This window comes from Mytilus californianus, unplaced genomic scaffold (genome assembly GCF_021869535.1).
Source record: "Mytilus californianus isolate M0D057914Y unplaced genomic scaffold, xbMytCali1.0.p SCAF_1, whole genome shotgun sequence".
In the NCBI taxonomy this organism is placed as follows: domain Eukaryota; kingdom Metazoa; phylum Mollusca; class Bivalvia; order Mytilida; family Mytilidae; genus Mytilus; species Mytilus californianus.
The window spans coordinates 96,455,032-96,473,001 of NW_026262581.1; the positions used below are offsets into that span (position 1 = coordinate 96,455,032).

Below are 17,970 nucleotides of genomic sequence, written 5' to 3' on the forward strand. Positions count from 1 at the left end.
TAAAATTTCAAAAACTTTAACCACAGAGTGAATGTAATGTTTCCTGGCAGAAAAACTAAGTCCATTTATAAGTAAAATACGGAAAAAATGGAATTTTCTTTTTACAAAATTTACTTTTGAATATTATCTTATGATCATAAACAAGCTTCTGTCCAAGTTTGGTAGAAATCCAGGATAGTTTAAGAAAGTTATTAAAATTTCAAAAACTTTAACCACAGAGTGAATATTTGTGGACGCCGCCGACGGAATGTAGGATCGCTATGTCTCGCTTTTTCGAAAAGTCGAAGGCTCGACAAAAAAGAATGGCTGTTACAATCACATCTACAGGCAGGATTGGGAGCGAATTGGGTTAAGGAGTCATCTGATGGTTTTGGTAATATGTCATTTTTTTTAAATCATGTATTTGTGATTGTTTTTACTCACCTATTATAAAATTTGAGATTAGAGGCCAAACATGAGAATTTTGTTCAAAATCGTCATTTACAGGCAATTGGATATCTCCTTAAGGAGCATAATAGAATATTCAATGATTTAACATCTCCTTAAGGAGTCATCCATATTGTCATTTTTTGAAGTCTTGTACTGCTAATCTTGCTTTCTTTAATAGTTTCTACCTATCTAATGTTTTTGAGATAATAGGCAAAAACATGAAAAATAGCTAAAACTCATCATTTATGTGAAATTAAATATAATTTGTACATCGCTGCCGCCAGATAGTAATCCCATGTCTCACATATTGCAACTTTTGTTGCAGGCAAGACAACTAGATACCCTAAGGATCATTCACTTAAAGTTTGGTCGATATTGGTTTAATAGTTTCACACGAGATCTTCGAAAAAATTAATGACGCCAGCCAAGTGATCGCAATAGCTCACATGGCCCAATGTACAGATAACTAGTTTATCACTACTATAGCAGGGAGACTTGCTCAAGTCATAAATAAGATAAGCTCAGTGAAAACTATATGTGACGAGAGCTAGACAGTTACTCACCAAAGGGTGGTGTTCTACTCAAGTTTCCTTCATCAATGAAATTGATACCGCAATGTATAAAAACAATAAAATTGAACCCTTTCCATAAAATATGACCAACAGATTCATCTATCAAAATTTTGAAAAGTGTAGGGATGATATGGCCATGTTTCCCTCCCCCTCTTAAATACGCCCACTTAATAAAGATGTCAAATTTTAAGACTCGAAGAATATAACCCCTGTTTATGAATTACTACATTACTATGTTAGTTTGGTTAAACTTAAAGATTTATTTATTAGTTGTAGTTTGCGTTGAACTAGCATTCAGTAACTATGGTTACTCTTAGATCTGTACTTTGTCTCTTTTTTTTTCTATGTTAAGTTGTTTTTTTGGCTTTGTGCCAATCAGATGTTCAAGTCATTTCCAAACGATTTTTAGTTTTTTCTTTAGTTCTGCTGTTACACCACTGTTTCGGGTTAAAGGGAAGGAGTAAGTACTTTTTTGTTTATTGTTTAAAGCTGACTATAAGATCAGAGTTTTGCTCATTGTTGAAGGCTGTATGGTGACCTATTGGCATGTCATTTGGAATCTGGTGGATAGATCTCAATGGCAATCATATCATATCTTCTTATTCTTAAATTGATATAAACAACACAATAAGATTAAATTTGTTTTATTTTGACTCTGTACAGTTGGTCATTACCCCTTTTTCTCTTCACTCATACACACATAAAGACAGAAATAAATTATAAAGACAGTTTAGGACAGACAGAAACAAAATGTACATTGCTTTATACAACAGGCTCGTACATCAATAAAAATCTGTAACATCTAAATCTAAAATTCTTATAAAGGGTGCTTTAACAACTGTTAACAACTGTTAATTTCAAATCAATGATTATTTTGCAGTAGATTTCTTACTGATCAAACCATGTTACCACTGTTTAAACTATGATGCAGTTTTCTCATGTAAGCTAGCATACATTCTTTTGTTAATTAACCACAACTTATTACACTTTCTATAGCTTTTATCTATGTTAAAGTTGAATGCTTTACCATTACTACATAAAGTTTTCTAAAGAATACTGAAATAAGAATGCAGGTGTTTGTGTGCTATGCATACCCCGTCTCGAAATTCAAAGTATTGGAGAACATGAAGCAGGGTTCTGACTGATCAGAAAAGCACACACACAATACAACTAATCAATGTTGAGCTGCTGATCAAATATAAAGCAAGTCTGTTCAGTACATTTTGGCAAAAGTGTGATGAATTTTTTTAAAGTTAAGTCAACATATTGAAAATTCAAAGTATCAGCAAATAGGTAGTAGCTATCTAACAGATCCTAAAAATGCTCACATTTTACAACTATTAATTTGTCAAGTTGCTGACCAATAATGAAGTCATTCTATTAAGTAGTTTCTGAGAAAAGTGTGACAAAAATATTTGTTGGTTTAACAAATGAACATATGGACTGACAAGTTGAATGCAATATAGGCTCCACTTTTAGAGTGGGTGTTTAATATAATAAAACCCTATACTCATATGTAATCGTATCACTTAATTTTAAGTCCCAGTAAACCAGTGGACAGTTTACATAAACTTAAAAGCTTCCAAGCTTAGAATGTTGTTTTTCTGTTTTACAGGCTACCCATATAAATTCAATAAATTGGTTACAGATTTCCTCAAGCAAAAACAATGTACATAGAAAAAAAGAAAGTCTTATCAAAGAAACATAATAATTTGATATTAAGTAACAAGTTTATCCTCAACTTTTTCTTTAAATTTGTAACTTTCACAAAATATTTAAACTTCTAATCTTGTAAACAAACTCCTAGAAAAATATACCTTATTTTTTCAATAACGTTGAGAAAGATAAAAGAAGTGAGAAAATACTTTGTACACTATTGTACAAATACTGTACATATTTACATATCTACACAAGTTATCTACACATGTACACAGTGAGTTATTTACAGATGGCTGACAGATGAAAACATATACAATGAATATTTACATGTTAAGGCTGTAAAAAATTGCCTAAGAGATCATAATAAAACAATGAAGAATGATTCCCCCAGTAGTTAATGCCCTTAATCATGATTTTTCCCCCCTCAGTGGCAGTAAGTTATACCTGTACATCAATGACAGTACATTTGAATTTTTACTATATATATATCATAGAAAATTTCTAATTTTTCGTTTCTCCCTACTTCACAATTGAATCATTTTTTTATAGTTAAGATTAATTGTGATTTGAAAGTAAATATCATAATACATATGATTTTTTCTCAGTAAAAATAAAATTGAAATTCCTCTTCAAAGTAGGTAAACCTTTGCCAGTAGCAATTCCTTGTTCTTTTAAATTCTTAAAACATTATTACTTCCAGAAAATTAAAAATCTAACTCTGCACATGCATTTTGCTAATCATACATTTATCAAAATATATCATAGTTAACACCTGGTCCAAAGAAAATATTAGAAAATTTAATGCAATTAGAATTTTCAACACTAATTTTTTAATTGACTTTTACGGCTTGAACATTACAATCAACATTAAAATTAAACATTTCACTGTATTCAACATTTATTGCAAACAAAGAGAAACGATATTTTAAACGATGCCATCTATGTATAAATACTTTTTTTAAATATGTAGCCAGCCCTTTACATAAAATGCTTTAACATTAGCTGTAAGAGATGTATAATATCATTATAAATGAAATGCTATACATATATTGTCAACTTCCAGATACTTGTTGGTGGTTCAGAAATTTATAATTAATGAGCAACCTTTTTTTAAATGCTTAAAACAATATATCAGTAAGATCAATAGTATAACCATATTTAAAACAAAACTTCAACAATAATATGTATTTCGATTTAAGCTAAGACAACTCTGATCATTTAAGTGTAAAATAAAATGATGTTCTGAAACAGCTATATCTTTACTCCAGAATAAAGGGAGAAAACTCCAATCAATTATAATGCTAAAAAGTTTTAGAATCTAGCCTCAATTTTGTTATGAAAGAATTTTGCAATCTTCAACATCAACAGGTTCTCAAACGTATAAATATCTTTACGTCATCTTAATCATGATTGTCAAAGTCAGAGCTATTCCTAGATTTATCATTCTATTAAAGGAATCCAAAACTTGAAATCAGTCTTAACAATTTTTTTCAGAACACTTTCAAACCTAACCTCTGAAGACCACCAACAGTGTATATATAAAACCCAATAAGGCATGTGAAGACCACTAAATACTGCAAAAGAACTATACTATCAGCTACTATCTCAAAATATAAACACCCAAAATGAAAAGAAAAATATCTGCAATAACAAAACAACTGCTAACATAAAATTGCTGCCCGACAAACATGTTACATGTTATATAAAAATACTGTTCAATATATTCTAAAATAAATTAAGTACAATGTATCAATGAAAATGACCTCCTCCAGAATCTTGGTAACTGTTATAATGTTTTCGTTTGAACTTGTTTGATTTCTTTCGTTGATCCTGTGAATGATAGAGTTTCTGTGCTGGTTGATCATTATAACCATGATTATATTCATGCACAATTGGTCCATTTGAAGGCATGTTTGTTCCATTAAAGTTTTGTTGTGATGTTGTTCCATTCTGGTTGAAGATGGGTGGGTTCTGTGAGGATGACTGAGCCATATCAGCAGATGGTGGAGTGAATCCCACAGGTGAATTGTTGATATGATTTGCTGCAAAATGCTGGTTTGTTGATACACCTGTAATTGATCAACATAAAAATACATTATACCGGTAACATAAATCAATGTTATTTTGAGATACTTAAGGTTATTTTTTATGAGGTAGGAGGACACACCTCTTTATACACCAGGAATCCAACCCTAGTTACTGGTAATAGTACCAGGGTTTTTACAGGATATCTCCAGCACTTTCATCTATTTTCAAGAATGGTATCATAAGATCATATTTCACTTAATATCAAAGTTGGGAACAGTTACTAACAAACTGCTTTTCTAGCAAACATTTTAAAGACTTTAGTTATGGTCAGGAACTTAAACTTTAATCATTGGCAGACAAAATCTCTTTCTTACAATTATTTCAAAGACAAGAGAAGTGGGTAGCAATTAGATTTGAAATTTGGAAATGGATATCACTTAAATTTCAAAACATGCTACAGAACTATAGAAATTGAAAGTTTTTCCAGACTTTTTAATATTTCTGGGAATTTCAAGGGTAGTCCCAGGCTGCTACATCTGCAATAAATTTGGAGCTTTTCCCAGACTACATGGTAGCTCTTTCAAACAATGGTAAGTTGGTCATATGGCAAACTGATGTGTTAATAATTTAATCCATTTTATGTAAGAACTTAGGATTGTTCTATCGAAATTTATTTATTTTCAACATTACATTAAAACAAAATCACATGTTGACATAACCTTGAATATAAAAATAAAATAACAATGAAAAAAAAATAACCCTGTTCATTCTGATTCCCATGATAAATGGATCGAAATGAAAGTAATCAATCGGTTGCAAGTATTAGACAAGTATCCAAGTTGACTTTAATACAACACAAGGCTGTTAATAAGCGGCAACAGTAGTTAATAGTGTTTAAATTTCACAAATCTGTTAAGAAGATACAATTCATGGTAACAAACAATAAAGAGCTGAACCATGAGCGCATGATACACCCGTATTAAATATTACTTCCATACCTTGATTATTTGAATGAAATAGGTTTGATTGATCCACTAGTCCCGATGAAGGAGGTGTTGTTCCTGATTCATTACCATTTGGCAAGTTACGGGTAGGAAAAGTCTTAATGGATAACAATGAAGGAATCGACTTCCCACCAGAACTAGAATTTGATGGGTGTGGTAGCAGGACTGGGCTCTGTGGTGGAAGAACAGGACTCTGTGTTCCATTCACCAACATATGTGGCGTCCCTATTTGAGGCATAACTGATGAAGGTCCCACTGGTCCTGGAACTCCATTGATAGTGGTCATTATAGGTGCACTGGTAGGCTGTGGTCCATTCTGGGCAAGGACAGGCGATGGTCCTCTCAACATGATAGAAGGTTGAGGAAATTGTGGATGTTGAAAAACTGATGAGGAAACAGGTGCTGAAGAAGGCTCTGAAATATATATAAGAGGATAACCTGATTACACTTGACAAAAACAGCCCTAAGGAATGACTACCTCACTGGGTATGTTGTATGTTCTGGTTAAATTGGTATTACAAACTAAACACTTTCAGATACAGATATTTGTCTTAGAAATAAAATATGTTCCTATGTAAAAGTTCCTAGCATTAAAAAAAATATCAAGACTTCCAATTTATATAAAAGCTTAAAAAGAAACTAATCAAACTCAAATGTCCACTTACACATACTTTCTATATACATGAGTATAACAAAATGTGAAGGCTAGATTACAGATTGGTGTCAATATTGGATTCGTTCCAATAATTTCTATTTAAAGTTATTTTATCAATCTTGAGCAGGAATAAATGCTTTTATGAAAACCACATAAAAACAAATACCAGCATTGATACAACTGGTTTCTTCAAATAAATAATAATTCAGCAAACAATATCACAATAAGAAAATAATTGAATACAAAAAATATTGGAACATGTGGATTTACTATATGTAAAGTGTATACATTGTATTTATAGCACTAAACCACATTATATATGTATGATATATTTGTGAGAAATACAAGCAATGATATTCTTTCTTGACATCAAAACTAGAATAAAATGCAATGCAACACTCAAGTACAACAATTGAGGTATAGTGATTACTGAACTAATTGCAGCATAACATTCTACAAGTACAATATATGAAAAAGAAATAAATAAACATACTTCCAAGTGCATAACTTTTTTTTAATGCAAAAAGCCAAACAAGAATGACCATTTCCTAAATTATTTATAGTACAAAAACTAGGGTTCACCAGGAGGCTGAACTGCTCACCTGGTAAAAATATGCAAATTTGATATTTTTTATCAAAATATTTACAAAACGTTCCAAGTCTTCACCACTTCTCAAAATCAAATTGCCATCAACTTAGCAGTGATAACAATATTAAATATCAAATGTATATCTTATTATAAAGAGTTGACTGAAAATTTTGGTAAAAATGGGTCAACACATTCTTTTAACATTCTCCCTATTAAAATTTCTTTTTTTGGCATTTTACTTTTATGTTCCATTTTTTAGCTGTGTCCATGTTAGTTTGTTGGCAGGGACAAAAATAAATTTCTTTAAGATATCTAATTAGATTGGATGAAATAGGTGCTTTGCCATGTTTGCAGTGGCTTCATAGATGATTAAAAAAGAATTTAAGATGGACAATTGTTGCCAAGTGATGGCAATAGCACAGATGGCTTACCAGGCTAGGCAAGCTTAAAATTTAAGAGGCATGTAGATTTTAAATCATGTTTTGTCATGATCAACCGGTTTACAAAATATGTTATCAAAACTTTTAAGAGAAACAGATCTTTTTGGCTTCACAACATTAACAATTATAGTTATTTACTCCATTACAATATATGCACCAAGGCCAGACTACAAATAGAGAAATCATTGATGTAAAGTATTTCTTTGTTGTTTAGGTAGACCAAGCATACTAAAAACAGCATTCCATGTATCAGGGTGGCAACTAGGGATATTTTGCATTTTCATATGTTGGTGTCTTTTTTTTAAACATGCAAACGCTTAGTCGAATTTGAGAATTTTTGATAATTTATAAAATTTATGATGGTTAAAGAACCCAGGCCCTGCATTTTTCTACTGATCAATTAATTTTAACATAACTTGAAATCAAATGAAGACTATTGTTTCCTCCCTTCATGCCTGTAACCGCTAAATATAATGAACTATTTTTATTTTGTTTACTTGTTTTTAACTTATTAATAGATATCAGTCATTTACAAAAAGTAAATATTTAAAAATTAGTTACTGTTTATGACAAAGTTCTCCTTGTTCTGCACAATATATTCAAATGATTAATGTCAGAAAGCAAAGAATAAAGGTCAGAATGACCTTCTTTGCCGGAACACTGACAAACTGCCCTACTTAAATACTTCATCCTTAACTTTGATGAGGTTAACTTAAAAGGATATAAATTGCAGCATTTCTCTTCTGCAAATTAAACAGAAAATTTTCCAGGCGATTGGTAATTTAATAAAATGTTTTCTTTCCCTAGTGCACACATTTAAGTCCTTATAATGGAATAACTTTATGGTAATAAAACATTCAGTAGATAGGATTACAACATAATATATTCCTCCATGTAATATTTTTCAGCCTTTCATTTCAACTCAATTTGATCATAAAAGCATGCAAAATTTTCAATTTCCAATGTACATTATTATGTTTAAACCCCTAGTTAACAAATGAAAACTATTGACTGGTGTTGACTTTTTACATTTTTACACCAGGTAAGTTTCTGCTGATAATAGTACATGGAAGATTTTAAAAAGTATAATGCAAAATGAATGATAGTGAGCCATGCACCAGTCTGGCACTGAACAGCCGACCGACAGACTAACTCACCTTGCTTGGGTGGTGGTGGTGGGGGTGGGGGAATATGAGATGATGATAATGATGTCTGTCTGTGATGACTGGGATCTGTACAAAAACAAAGTATTTATTAAATGCATGTCCGTTCCAACCAGAGTCATCTAGGGCCATTAAAGCAATAATAGTATTAAAAATTGTGGATTTATAACAGATTTTACAAACAGATTTCACCAAAGCTGCAGAGGAAAAACAATCTCATCTGCATAAAATTTTTACAATGCAACAAGAATATTTGTGTTGAATGGAAAATGTTTGGGTCAAAATCTTGTCTTGCAGATAAATTTATTTGACAGCGTTTTTGTTGTGAGTTTGAACCCCATGTGGCAAGTGTGTTTGACTCCAAACTTAAGTTTTCCTGTCAAAGGTAGTGGCTCACTCCAGCTTTTCCACCATTAAAAACTAGCTGCAATTATATAGCCAAAGTTGCTGAAAGTGGCATTTAAAACCAACAACCATCTTGCTGATAATTTTTTGCTGTTTAATGCTTCTATCTATCTAAAACAGTTTTTCACAAAAAACATACAAAATGTGTAAGAATCGGATCATATCAGAAAATGTCAAAACTAATATTGTTTGTATGATAATCAATTATTGTATCCATAAGCCCATATAAATACTTGTTGTTTATGTTACTTGAATTTACCCGTGTCAATGTATTGACTTTAATAATGGATATAACAATTTGGTGCATCCGACATGCTTTTCTGAAATTTACTTTCATCCGGAATGCTCAAACCACAAAAGAATTTAGTGAAGGATGTATAAGTACATGAACATAAGAAGAGCTATATGACCAAAAGGGATCTAAAAAGAATAACCAAATCCATCTAAAGTCAACTTTGTCTAAGTATCTTTCAGTATCTTAATTAACTTTATTGTAGTGTACCTTTTTCAACATCTTTTTCCTCTTCACTATCCTCCAGTCCAAACTCCATCCTTAACCTCTCTGACAAACTTAACTGTGGTCTCTTCTCTTTTGTTTCTATAGACCTTTTCCTTATAAGATCAGATGAGCCTGTAAAATATTTGAAACTTTATACTTAAAAGCTAAAATATTTGAATTAATGAGGATAACATATTTATTAAATACAGCTCATTATTTCTGATATTAAAAGTGTAGGGATAACAATCCAGTCCCTTTTTTAATTCTTAAACTGCAAAAATGAATAAAATGCTCCGCAGGGCGCAGCTTGATACGACCGCAGAGGTCGAACCCTGAACAGTTGGGGGAAGTATGGACACAACATTCAAGCTTGATACAGCTTTGGATTTGGATTGTGATTAAATATTTGACACAGCATAGGTTTCTAACACAGATTGAATGTTGTCTAAGAACTTAAAAATTTTAAATTGGACATTCACCTATTATGGTCCAATATCCAAAATCTTAATACATGGTTAGATTCAGCATATCAAAGAACCCCAAGAATTCAATTTTTGATGAAATCAAACAAAGTTTAATTTTGGACCCTTTTGACCTCAATGTGGACAAAGTTGATAACGGGGCCCAAAAATCAAAAATCAAAATACATGGTTAGATTCAGCATATCAAAGAACCCCATATATTCAATTTTTGTTGAAATCAAACAAAGTTTAATTTTGGACCCCGATTTGGACCAACTTGAAAACTGGGCCCATAATCAAAAATCTAAATACATGTTTAGATTCAGCATATCAAAGAACCCTAAGAATTCAATTTTTGTTAAAATCAAACTAAGTTTAATTTTGGACCCTTTGGACCTTAATGTAGACCAATTTGAAAACGGAACCAAAAATTAAGAATCTAAATACACGGTTAGATTCGGCATATCAAAGAATCCCAATAATTCAATTTTTGATGAAATCAAACAAAGTTTAATTTTGGACCCTTTTGACCTCAATGTGGACAAAGTTGATAACGGGGCCCAAAAATCAAAAATCTAAATACATGGTTAGATTCAGCATATCAAAGAACCCCATATATTCAATTTTTGTTGAAATCAAACAAAGTTTAATTTTGGACCCCGATTTGGACCAACTTGAAAACTGGGCCCATAATCAAAAATCTAAATACATGTTTAGATTCAGCATATCAAAGAACCCTAAGAATTCAATTTTTGTTAAAATCAAACTAAGTTTAATTTTGGACCCTTTGGACCTTAATGTAGACCAATTTGAAAATGGAACCAAAATTTAAGAATCTAAATACACAGTTAGATTCGGCATATCAAAGAACCCCAATAATTCAATTTTTGATGAAATCAAACAAAGTTTAATTTTGGACCCTTTGGACCTCAATGTGGACCAATTTAAAAACGGGGCCCAAAATCCAAAAACTAAATACACGGTTAGATTCAGCATATTAAAGAACCCCATGAAATCAAGAATAAAACCCCATTGAAATTGGTCAAGAAATAAGCAATTTATAGGAAGTATCTTCTTTTGCACAATCCTGTGCTATTAAATATTTCTTGCTATTGCGCAATACTGTACAATTGACAATTTCTTGCTATTGCGCAATATTGTGCTATTGGATATTTCTTGCTATTGCGCAATACTATGCAATTGAAGATTTCTTGCTATTGCGCAATACTGTGCAATTGAAGATTTCTTGCTATTGTGCAATACTGTGCAATTGAAAATTTCTTGCTATTGCACAATACTTATTATATAATAATTTACACATCCTGTTTGGTGTGTATCTCCTACCATATCATTATTATTTGATTTTAAATATTAATCAGAAATAACCAACTTAAAATGGAAAATTTTAAAAGAAACAAAAAAGGAAAAAAAAATAAATCCCCCCCCAAAATTTTTTGAACCCCCATTATGATTCATCACCCCCAAACTCAATCCCAGCCTTCCCTTTGTGGTATGGTACCTTGCAGTACAATTTCAGAGAGATCCATACACTTGAACACAAGTTATTGTCTGGAAACTAGAAAAAAATGTGTTTTTTGGCCCCTTTTTGGCCCCAAATTCCTAAACGTTTAGGGCAATTACCCCCAAACTCAAACCCAGCTTTCCCTTTGTGATATGGAACCTTGTAGTACAATTTCAGAAAGATCCATACACTTACACACAAGTTATTGTCATGAAACTAGAAAAATGCTTGTTTTTTGCTCCTTTTTTGGCCCCTAATTCCTAAAATTTGGAGGCAATTACCCCCAAAATCAATCCCAGCATTCCTTTAGTGATATGGAACCTTGTGGTACAATGTCAGAGAGATCCATACACTAACACACAAGTTATGTCTGGAAGTTACAAAAATGCTTATTTTTGGCCCCTAATTCCTTTACTGTTATTACCATAACCCCCAAAATCAATCCCAACCTTCCTTTTGTGGTATTGAACCTTGTGGTAAAATTTCATAAAGATCCATTCACTTTAACTTAAGTAGAGTGCGAAAACCAATGTGTCTTCGGACGACGACGCCAACGTCATACCAATATACGACCACAAAAATTTTTTTGCGGTCGTATAAAAACAAGGGAACAAACTGTCATAAATCTTTACTAAAAGTTAAAATAAATGTGGAGTGTGTCCACATGTGGACACAGATGATGCCCCCGCTTGCATATCATATAGTTATAAAGGGACATAACTGAAGAACAGTAAAAGTGACGCTACCCAAATTTGAACTTGATCTGAGTTTTGTGGTAATAAGCATTGTGTGTAAGTCTCATAACATTTGGTTGAGTCTAACTTAAGAAGAGAACAGAAACTTAAAATTCAGCAATTTTTCTATTTGTAAACACGCATAACTCTAGAACGGTTGTGTATAAGTTTTATAACATTTGGTTGAGACAAACTAAAGTTAGAGAACGGAAATGAAAAATTCAGCAAATTTTATGTTTATAAAGGGACACAACTCAAGAATGGTAAAAGTGTTGCCACCAAATTTCGTACTTTATCTGTATTATGTAGTAATAAGCATTGTGTATAAGTTTCATAACATTTGGTTGGGGCAAACAAAAGTTAGAAAACGGAAACAAAAAATTTGTACTTGATCTTAGTTTTGTGGTAATGAATATTGTGTATAGGTTTCATAATGTTTGGTTGAGGCAAACTTAAGTTACAGAATGGAAACTAAAAATTTTGCAATCTTTCGAGTTATAAAGGGGCATAACTCAATAATGGTTAAAGTGACACTACCCAAATTCAACTTGATCTGTGTTTTATCAGTGGAGGTCAAAATTAAACATTGCATTGTATAAAGCATTGAATGTAGTTGATTCAATTATAATCATGGACAAAGGAAGATAACTCCAATTTTAATAAAAATTACTTGATATTTAGAAGAAAATAAAAATTTTGCAATTTTTCCATTTCTAAAGAGGCATAACTCTAGAATGGTTAAAGTGACGCCACCAAAATTCAAACTTGTTCTGTGTTTTGTGGTAATAAGCATTGTGTATAAGTTTCATAACATTTGGTTGAGGCAAACTAAAGTTAGAGAACGGAAACGAAAAATTCAGCAATTTTTCCATTTGTAAAGGGGCATAACTCTAGAAAGGTAAAAGTGACGCCACCAAAATTCAAACTTGATCTGTGTTTTGTGGTAATAAGCATTGTGTATAAGTTTCATAACATTTGGTTGAGGCAATCTAAAGTTAGAGAACAGAAACCAATTTTGGGACGTACGTACAGACAGACAAAGGTAAAACTTAATGCCCCCTCCGCTACGGCAGGGGCATAAAAATTACCATTATCAAAGTACACATGAGTATGAAATAGAGAAATAAGCAAAAATTACCAACATACTTTCATACATATCAGTTCATATGTCTACTTACTTTTAAAATGATATCTAGATGAATTATCCTTTGTTGGCGATGAATCAAACAAAGGAAGTGATGGAAGTGTTGAGAAGCGATGATGACGATGAATGGGTGATGTTGTAGATGAAGGAGCAATGATGGTTGTCGATGAAGGTCTACTGGATGATGGTGTTGATGTCGATACTGGAGTCTTCTCTTTTTGCCGTTTTCTGTATTCCAGTAAACTAACCTATAAAGTATTCTGAGTTTAAATATCTTATATCTACTCCTTTTTTTCAATTTATACCTACTTCGTGTCATATAGATAAAGGTTCATTGTCTTTTTAATTGAATTTTCTGTAGTCTGAATTTAAAGAAATACTAATATACTATCATACTTTTACTCCACAATGATTAATATAAAAATAAAAGTTACTGTGAACTGTTCAAGTTTATAAGTTTGGAATTTAGATTCATTTTATGGGACAATATTTCTCTTGACAACAAAATTGTTAATCAATCAACTATGTTATGTAATTTCTGGATTATATAAAAATAAGAAGATGTGTTATGACTGTAAATGAGACAACTATCAACCAAAAACTAAAATGAGTGTTGTGAACATTCAATAATGCAGTATTACCTTTGTGTTAACGTAACGTCGTTACCGGCAAAATTGACAGTTGCTGTTTTAGCGTTATGAAATTCCGCCAACATGTGGCATAACATCTTTGTTTTCTAACTTGTTATTTATCCTACATTTCTTTTAGTTACTTGTGTTTATATGCTTTATATTGATAAATCGGTGTTGAGATGTATGAAATCGTGATTGCTTTCTTTATAATCCAATATTTACGTATGTATTGACAGTGATTTATATGATTAACCTTGACCAGTAGCAACCTATTTTCTTACGTGCAAGGATAAGGCGTGCTAAGGATTATAAAAAGGGGATTTTCCGACTAGCAAAACGAATTTGAACTGATCTTTACAGAAACTTAATAGGTAAATACTTCACGCACGAAAATCAAAGAAAACCGTTAAACATATTGTACTTTCATTCTTTGTAGTAATTCAAAGTTATAATAATAATTTCTATTTCTTGAAATAGTAGTTTAGTTGTTATTTTATTTAGAAAACCTGGCTAAGGTATTTCGAAAAGCTATTGAATAGAATAAATATCTAGAGACTAAAAGTATTGTAAGAAAGATTGAGAACAATCTTGACAATGAGGATGTAAACAACTATACATCAACGTACAGGCATCAACAATGAGCAAAACCTATTGTGTATAGAAAGCTAAAAAAGGTCCTGGCATTACAAATGTGAAAACCAATGGCCTGATTTTATGATTCATTCAAATGTGATTTCAATAAATTTAAGTTCTTATGTTTCACAGTATATGTTCATTTATCAGGAGAAGAAATATTGTCCTTAGCAAAAATTTTTATAATTATTTTTTATATTTTGGAAGCAAGGAAATAATTTCCTACCTTTTTCTTTGAAGGTCCATGTGATTCTTGTGGTGTTAATGGCTCTAACATTATACCAGAGTCCTCAGCCATTGATGAACTGGCAACAGGTTCCCCTACACTGTCAGTAGCACTAGTATTATTTACATATTGTGTAGAGTCCCCAACAGCCGATACATCTGCTAACCCCATGTCCGATAAGTCTGTTTTGTTTTCTGACATAGAACTGTCAGCCATTCCCCCACCTTCTGAGGTAGCACTATATGAACTACAAGTTTGTTCTGTAGATGAAACACTGACATTTTCTGTCACTTGAGATGATTCTACTAAGTTTGATGAGAAGTGATGTAACTCACTACTACTACTAACATCAAAATTATAATTTCGTACATGTCTATCACTACTACTCCCTACATTTTCCTGCAACACATTACTGCTGCAAATGTTTTCCTGTGACACACTACTGCTCCCAACGTTTTCATGTGACACATGTATGTCCAATACATTACTACTACCAACATTTCCCTGTGAAATCGAAATATCAGCCACATTACTACTACCCACGTTTTCCTGTGGCAACAGTACCTCAGATACACTGCTACTACCCACGTTTTCCTGTGACACCAGTAGCTCTGACACATTACTACTACCCACATTTTCTTGCGAATCAAGCACCTGTGACACATTACTACTGCCAACATTTTCTTGCGAGACATTAATTTCTGACATTTCAACAGAGTTTGCATTTGTCTCTTCGTTTACACCTACATCAGAGCTACTATCTACTAATGATGCCTCAGTAATAGAACTACTACATGCTCTGTTGTCTTCAACTTTACATGTACTATCACATACAGCTTCTTTTTTCTCAGAGTCACTTTGTGTGCTGTCAACCTCCATTGCCTCCAGTCTGTTGTCACTTACATCTATATTGCGTTCCACAGAATCATCTTCCTGTTGGCTATCACATTCATTTGAGCTTTCCATTACAGAATCAGTATTACTTGAAACAGATTCTAAATGACTAGTCACTTTCTCCCCTTCATCAGCTGAAATCTGAGAATCTGATGAAGTTCTGTGGTTTGAACACACACTTTCTACAGAATGTCTCACTAAACTGTCCATTAGTTTTGGTTTGTTAGATGCTTCTGATGCATTCCTGTTAACTTTAGAAAGTCCCTGAAACAGATTATATAACAGGTTTCAGTAAATATAAAGCAGAACTTTTTGTAAGAGACTTATGTCACCCAGCTAACAAACATGATTTGACCCAAAATAAAAATTAAGTCTGTGACCTTGACCTATCAGATATAATATAGATTCAAGGTTATGACGTGTTGTGTGTTGTCTTCAAATAATATAAGCGGAATCAAGAGTGCATGTTTTGGTATGGGAAACCCTAAAAATCTCTCCCATCAAAAATTAAATAGCATGTGCAAAACTGCATGTCCTGTGGCTGTGTGTAAGTTCAGCTGAATTCTGTTGAGCCATTTTCAAGGAGTTGTGGATAACCAAAATGAAAAGAAGCTGTCACTATTTTGTTAACAAGGAATGTTGATGTAAAGGGATGTTATGATTTTGTTGTAAAAGAATTATTTTGTTATGGCATATTATGATTTCAGGATGTCTTGATTTTGATGTCAAAAATGTCGATATTATGGGCTGTCACAATTTGTTGTCTTAGAATGCTGGGCTGTCATTGTTTTGTTGTAAAAACATTATGGTGAAATGTATTTGAATTTTCTTTTTTCATGAATATAATCAGCAATAAAAGAACTTTTCCTTTATGTGCCTTTCAATTTCTGGTATTTCAAGGAATTTGATTATCTCAAGTACTTTATTCCAAATGTTTGGCAAGACCATTAATTTTGCCCCCTGAAAATTCTAAAAAATATTTTTTTGTCATCATACCATTTCTGCCTCGCACACAGGATCCGGGTTTTGTACATCTATAAATTCCTCTGCCTGGTCGGATGACACCACACTCTGAGCAGCAGAAGGTGTGGGAGGCTGGTCAATAGACTCTCTATAACTAGCTAACCTCCTCTTCTTTAGTGGAGTTATATAATCTGTTAAACATAAACATAAGATTGTATTTTTAATGTATAGTGTGTTACATAACATATACAACACATTTTTTGGTTTCTAATTTACTTGAGGCATGTTAGGACTTTCGTAAATATCGTTGTTACTTCAGTATTTTTTGTTTTATCTGCTCTTTTATTTTAAATACACATTGGCATCAATAATTTCTGATTTTACAGTATTCATAATAATATATGAAAGACTGCATATTATACTGTTTTATGCATGCAGAAAGAAATTTAATGAGACAATATGATTTAATCATGCAAAGAACTTGTCACAGTTTAATTGTGATGAAATGTTCTTCCAAAGGGTGTTGAGATCCCAATGTTGTTATTTCTACCACCATTGTGTCTTATAGGTGACATTGAGCTTGGTAGTGCGCAATGTACTTACCCCCAGGGGGTGATCCTCCTGGACTTGGTAGACTGACATGTGGGTTAGGACTTGTACCTCCTGCAAGCCCTAGTGGTGATAAAGATCTTTTCTGTGGGACTGGTTTATCAAACATAGCCTGTCTAAGCCATCGCTATAAATTAACAAAAATAGAAGTAACTTATAGAATTTTTTTTTATATGGTAAACATCAGGGCTTAACTAGCAATGTATGGGTAATGGAGAAAGGGGCTTTAAATAATCTTTATAATTGTACCTGACATTTTATTTTGCTCTAATAATCTAAAAGTGTAACCATTTTAAACAACAACTGAATAGAGTCTATATTGTTTTCATTTACATATGATGTCCTTAAACTATTTCATAGGAACTTACCTTTTTTGCTGAGCCTATGCTGCTTTCTTGTTTTGATGATGATGATAGATTGCTATAAGGACTGCATCCTGCACTGGTACTATTCCTCCTCAAATGATCCAGAGCATTCCTGGGACTTGGACGACAGGCTACATACATTGTATCCTCCTCTACCTGTACTTCCAATGGCTCTATTTTGGATGGTTGGCCAGACGGTTGGCCAGATGGTGGCGGTGGTGGCAGTGAAGGAACAACATCCTGACTCTTCTCACTCAACCATTCATTCATTAAATGCTAAAACATTAAAGATAAGTATTTGTTTTAATGCATATTATACTATTATTCAGGGCAATTCTACATTT

The 17,970-nt window shown here is 32.4% G+C and overlaps 1 protein-coding gene across 2 annotated transcripts in view; it reads right to left on the reverse strand.

The window, feature by feature from the left end:
• Positions 1-1,629: 1,629 nt before the first annotated feature.
• LOC127710185 (inactive histone-lysine N-methyltransferase 2E-like) overlaps positions 1,630-17,970 on the reverse strand; it is a 64,192-nt gene continuing 47,851 nt past the window's right edge. Inside the window, exons 21-29 of one of the 2 annotated variants that reach the window (XM_052215951.1) lie at positions 17,630-17,902; positions 17,256-17,388; positions 16,686-16,843; positions 14,796-15,953; positions 13,339-13,552; positions 9,447-9,575; positions 8,534-8,608; positions 5,687-6,106; positions 1,630-4,729 (exon numbers count right to left, since the gene is read on the reverse strand). In XM_052215951.1, coding sequence (XP_052071911.1) covers positions 4,410-4,729; positions 5,687-6,106; positions 8,534-8,608; positions 9,447-9,575; positions 13,339-13,552; positions 14,796-15,953; positions 16,686-16,843; positions 17,256-17,388; positions 17,630-17,902 — 2,880 coding nt within the window. In that variant the 3' untranslated portion in view covers positions 1,630-4,409. The remainder of the gene's footprint in view (positions 4,730-5,686; positions 6,107-8,533; positions 8,609-9,446; positions 9,576-13,338; positions 13,553-14,795; positions 15,954-16,685; positions 16,844-17,255; positions 17,389-17,629; positions 17,903-17,970) is intronic. The other variant, XM_052215952.1, reaches the window with a different exon arrangement.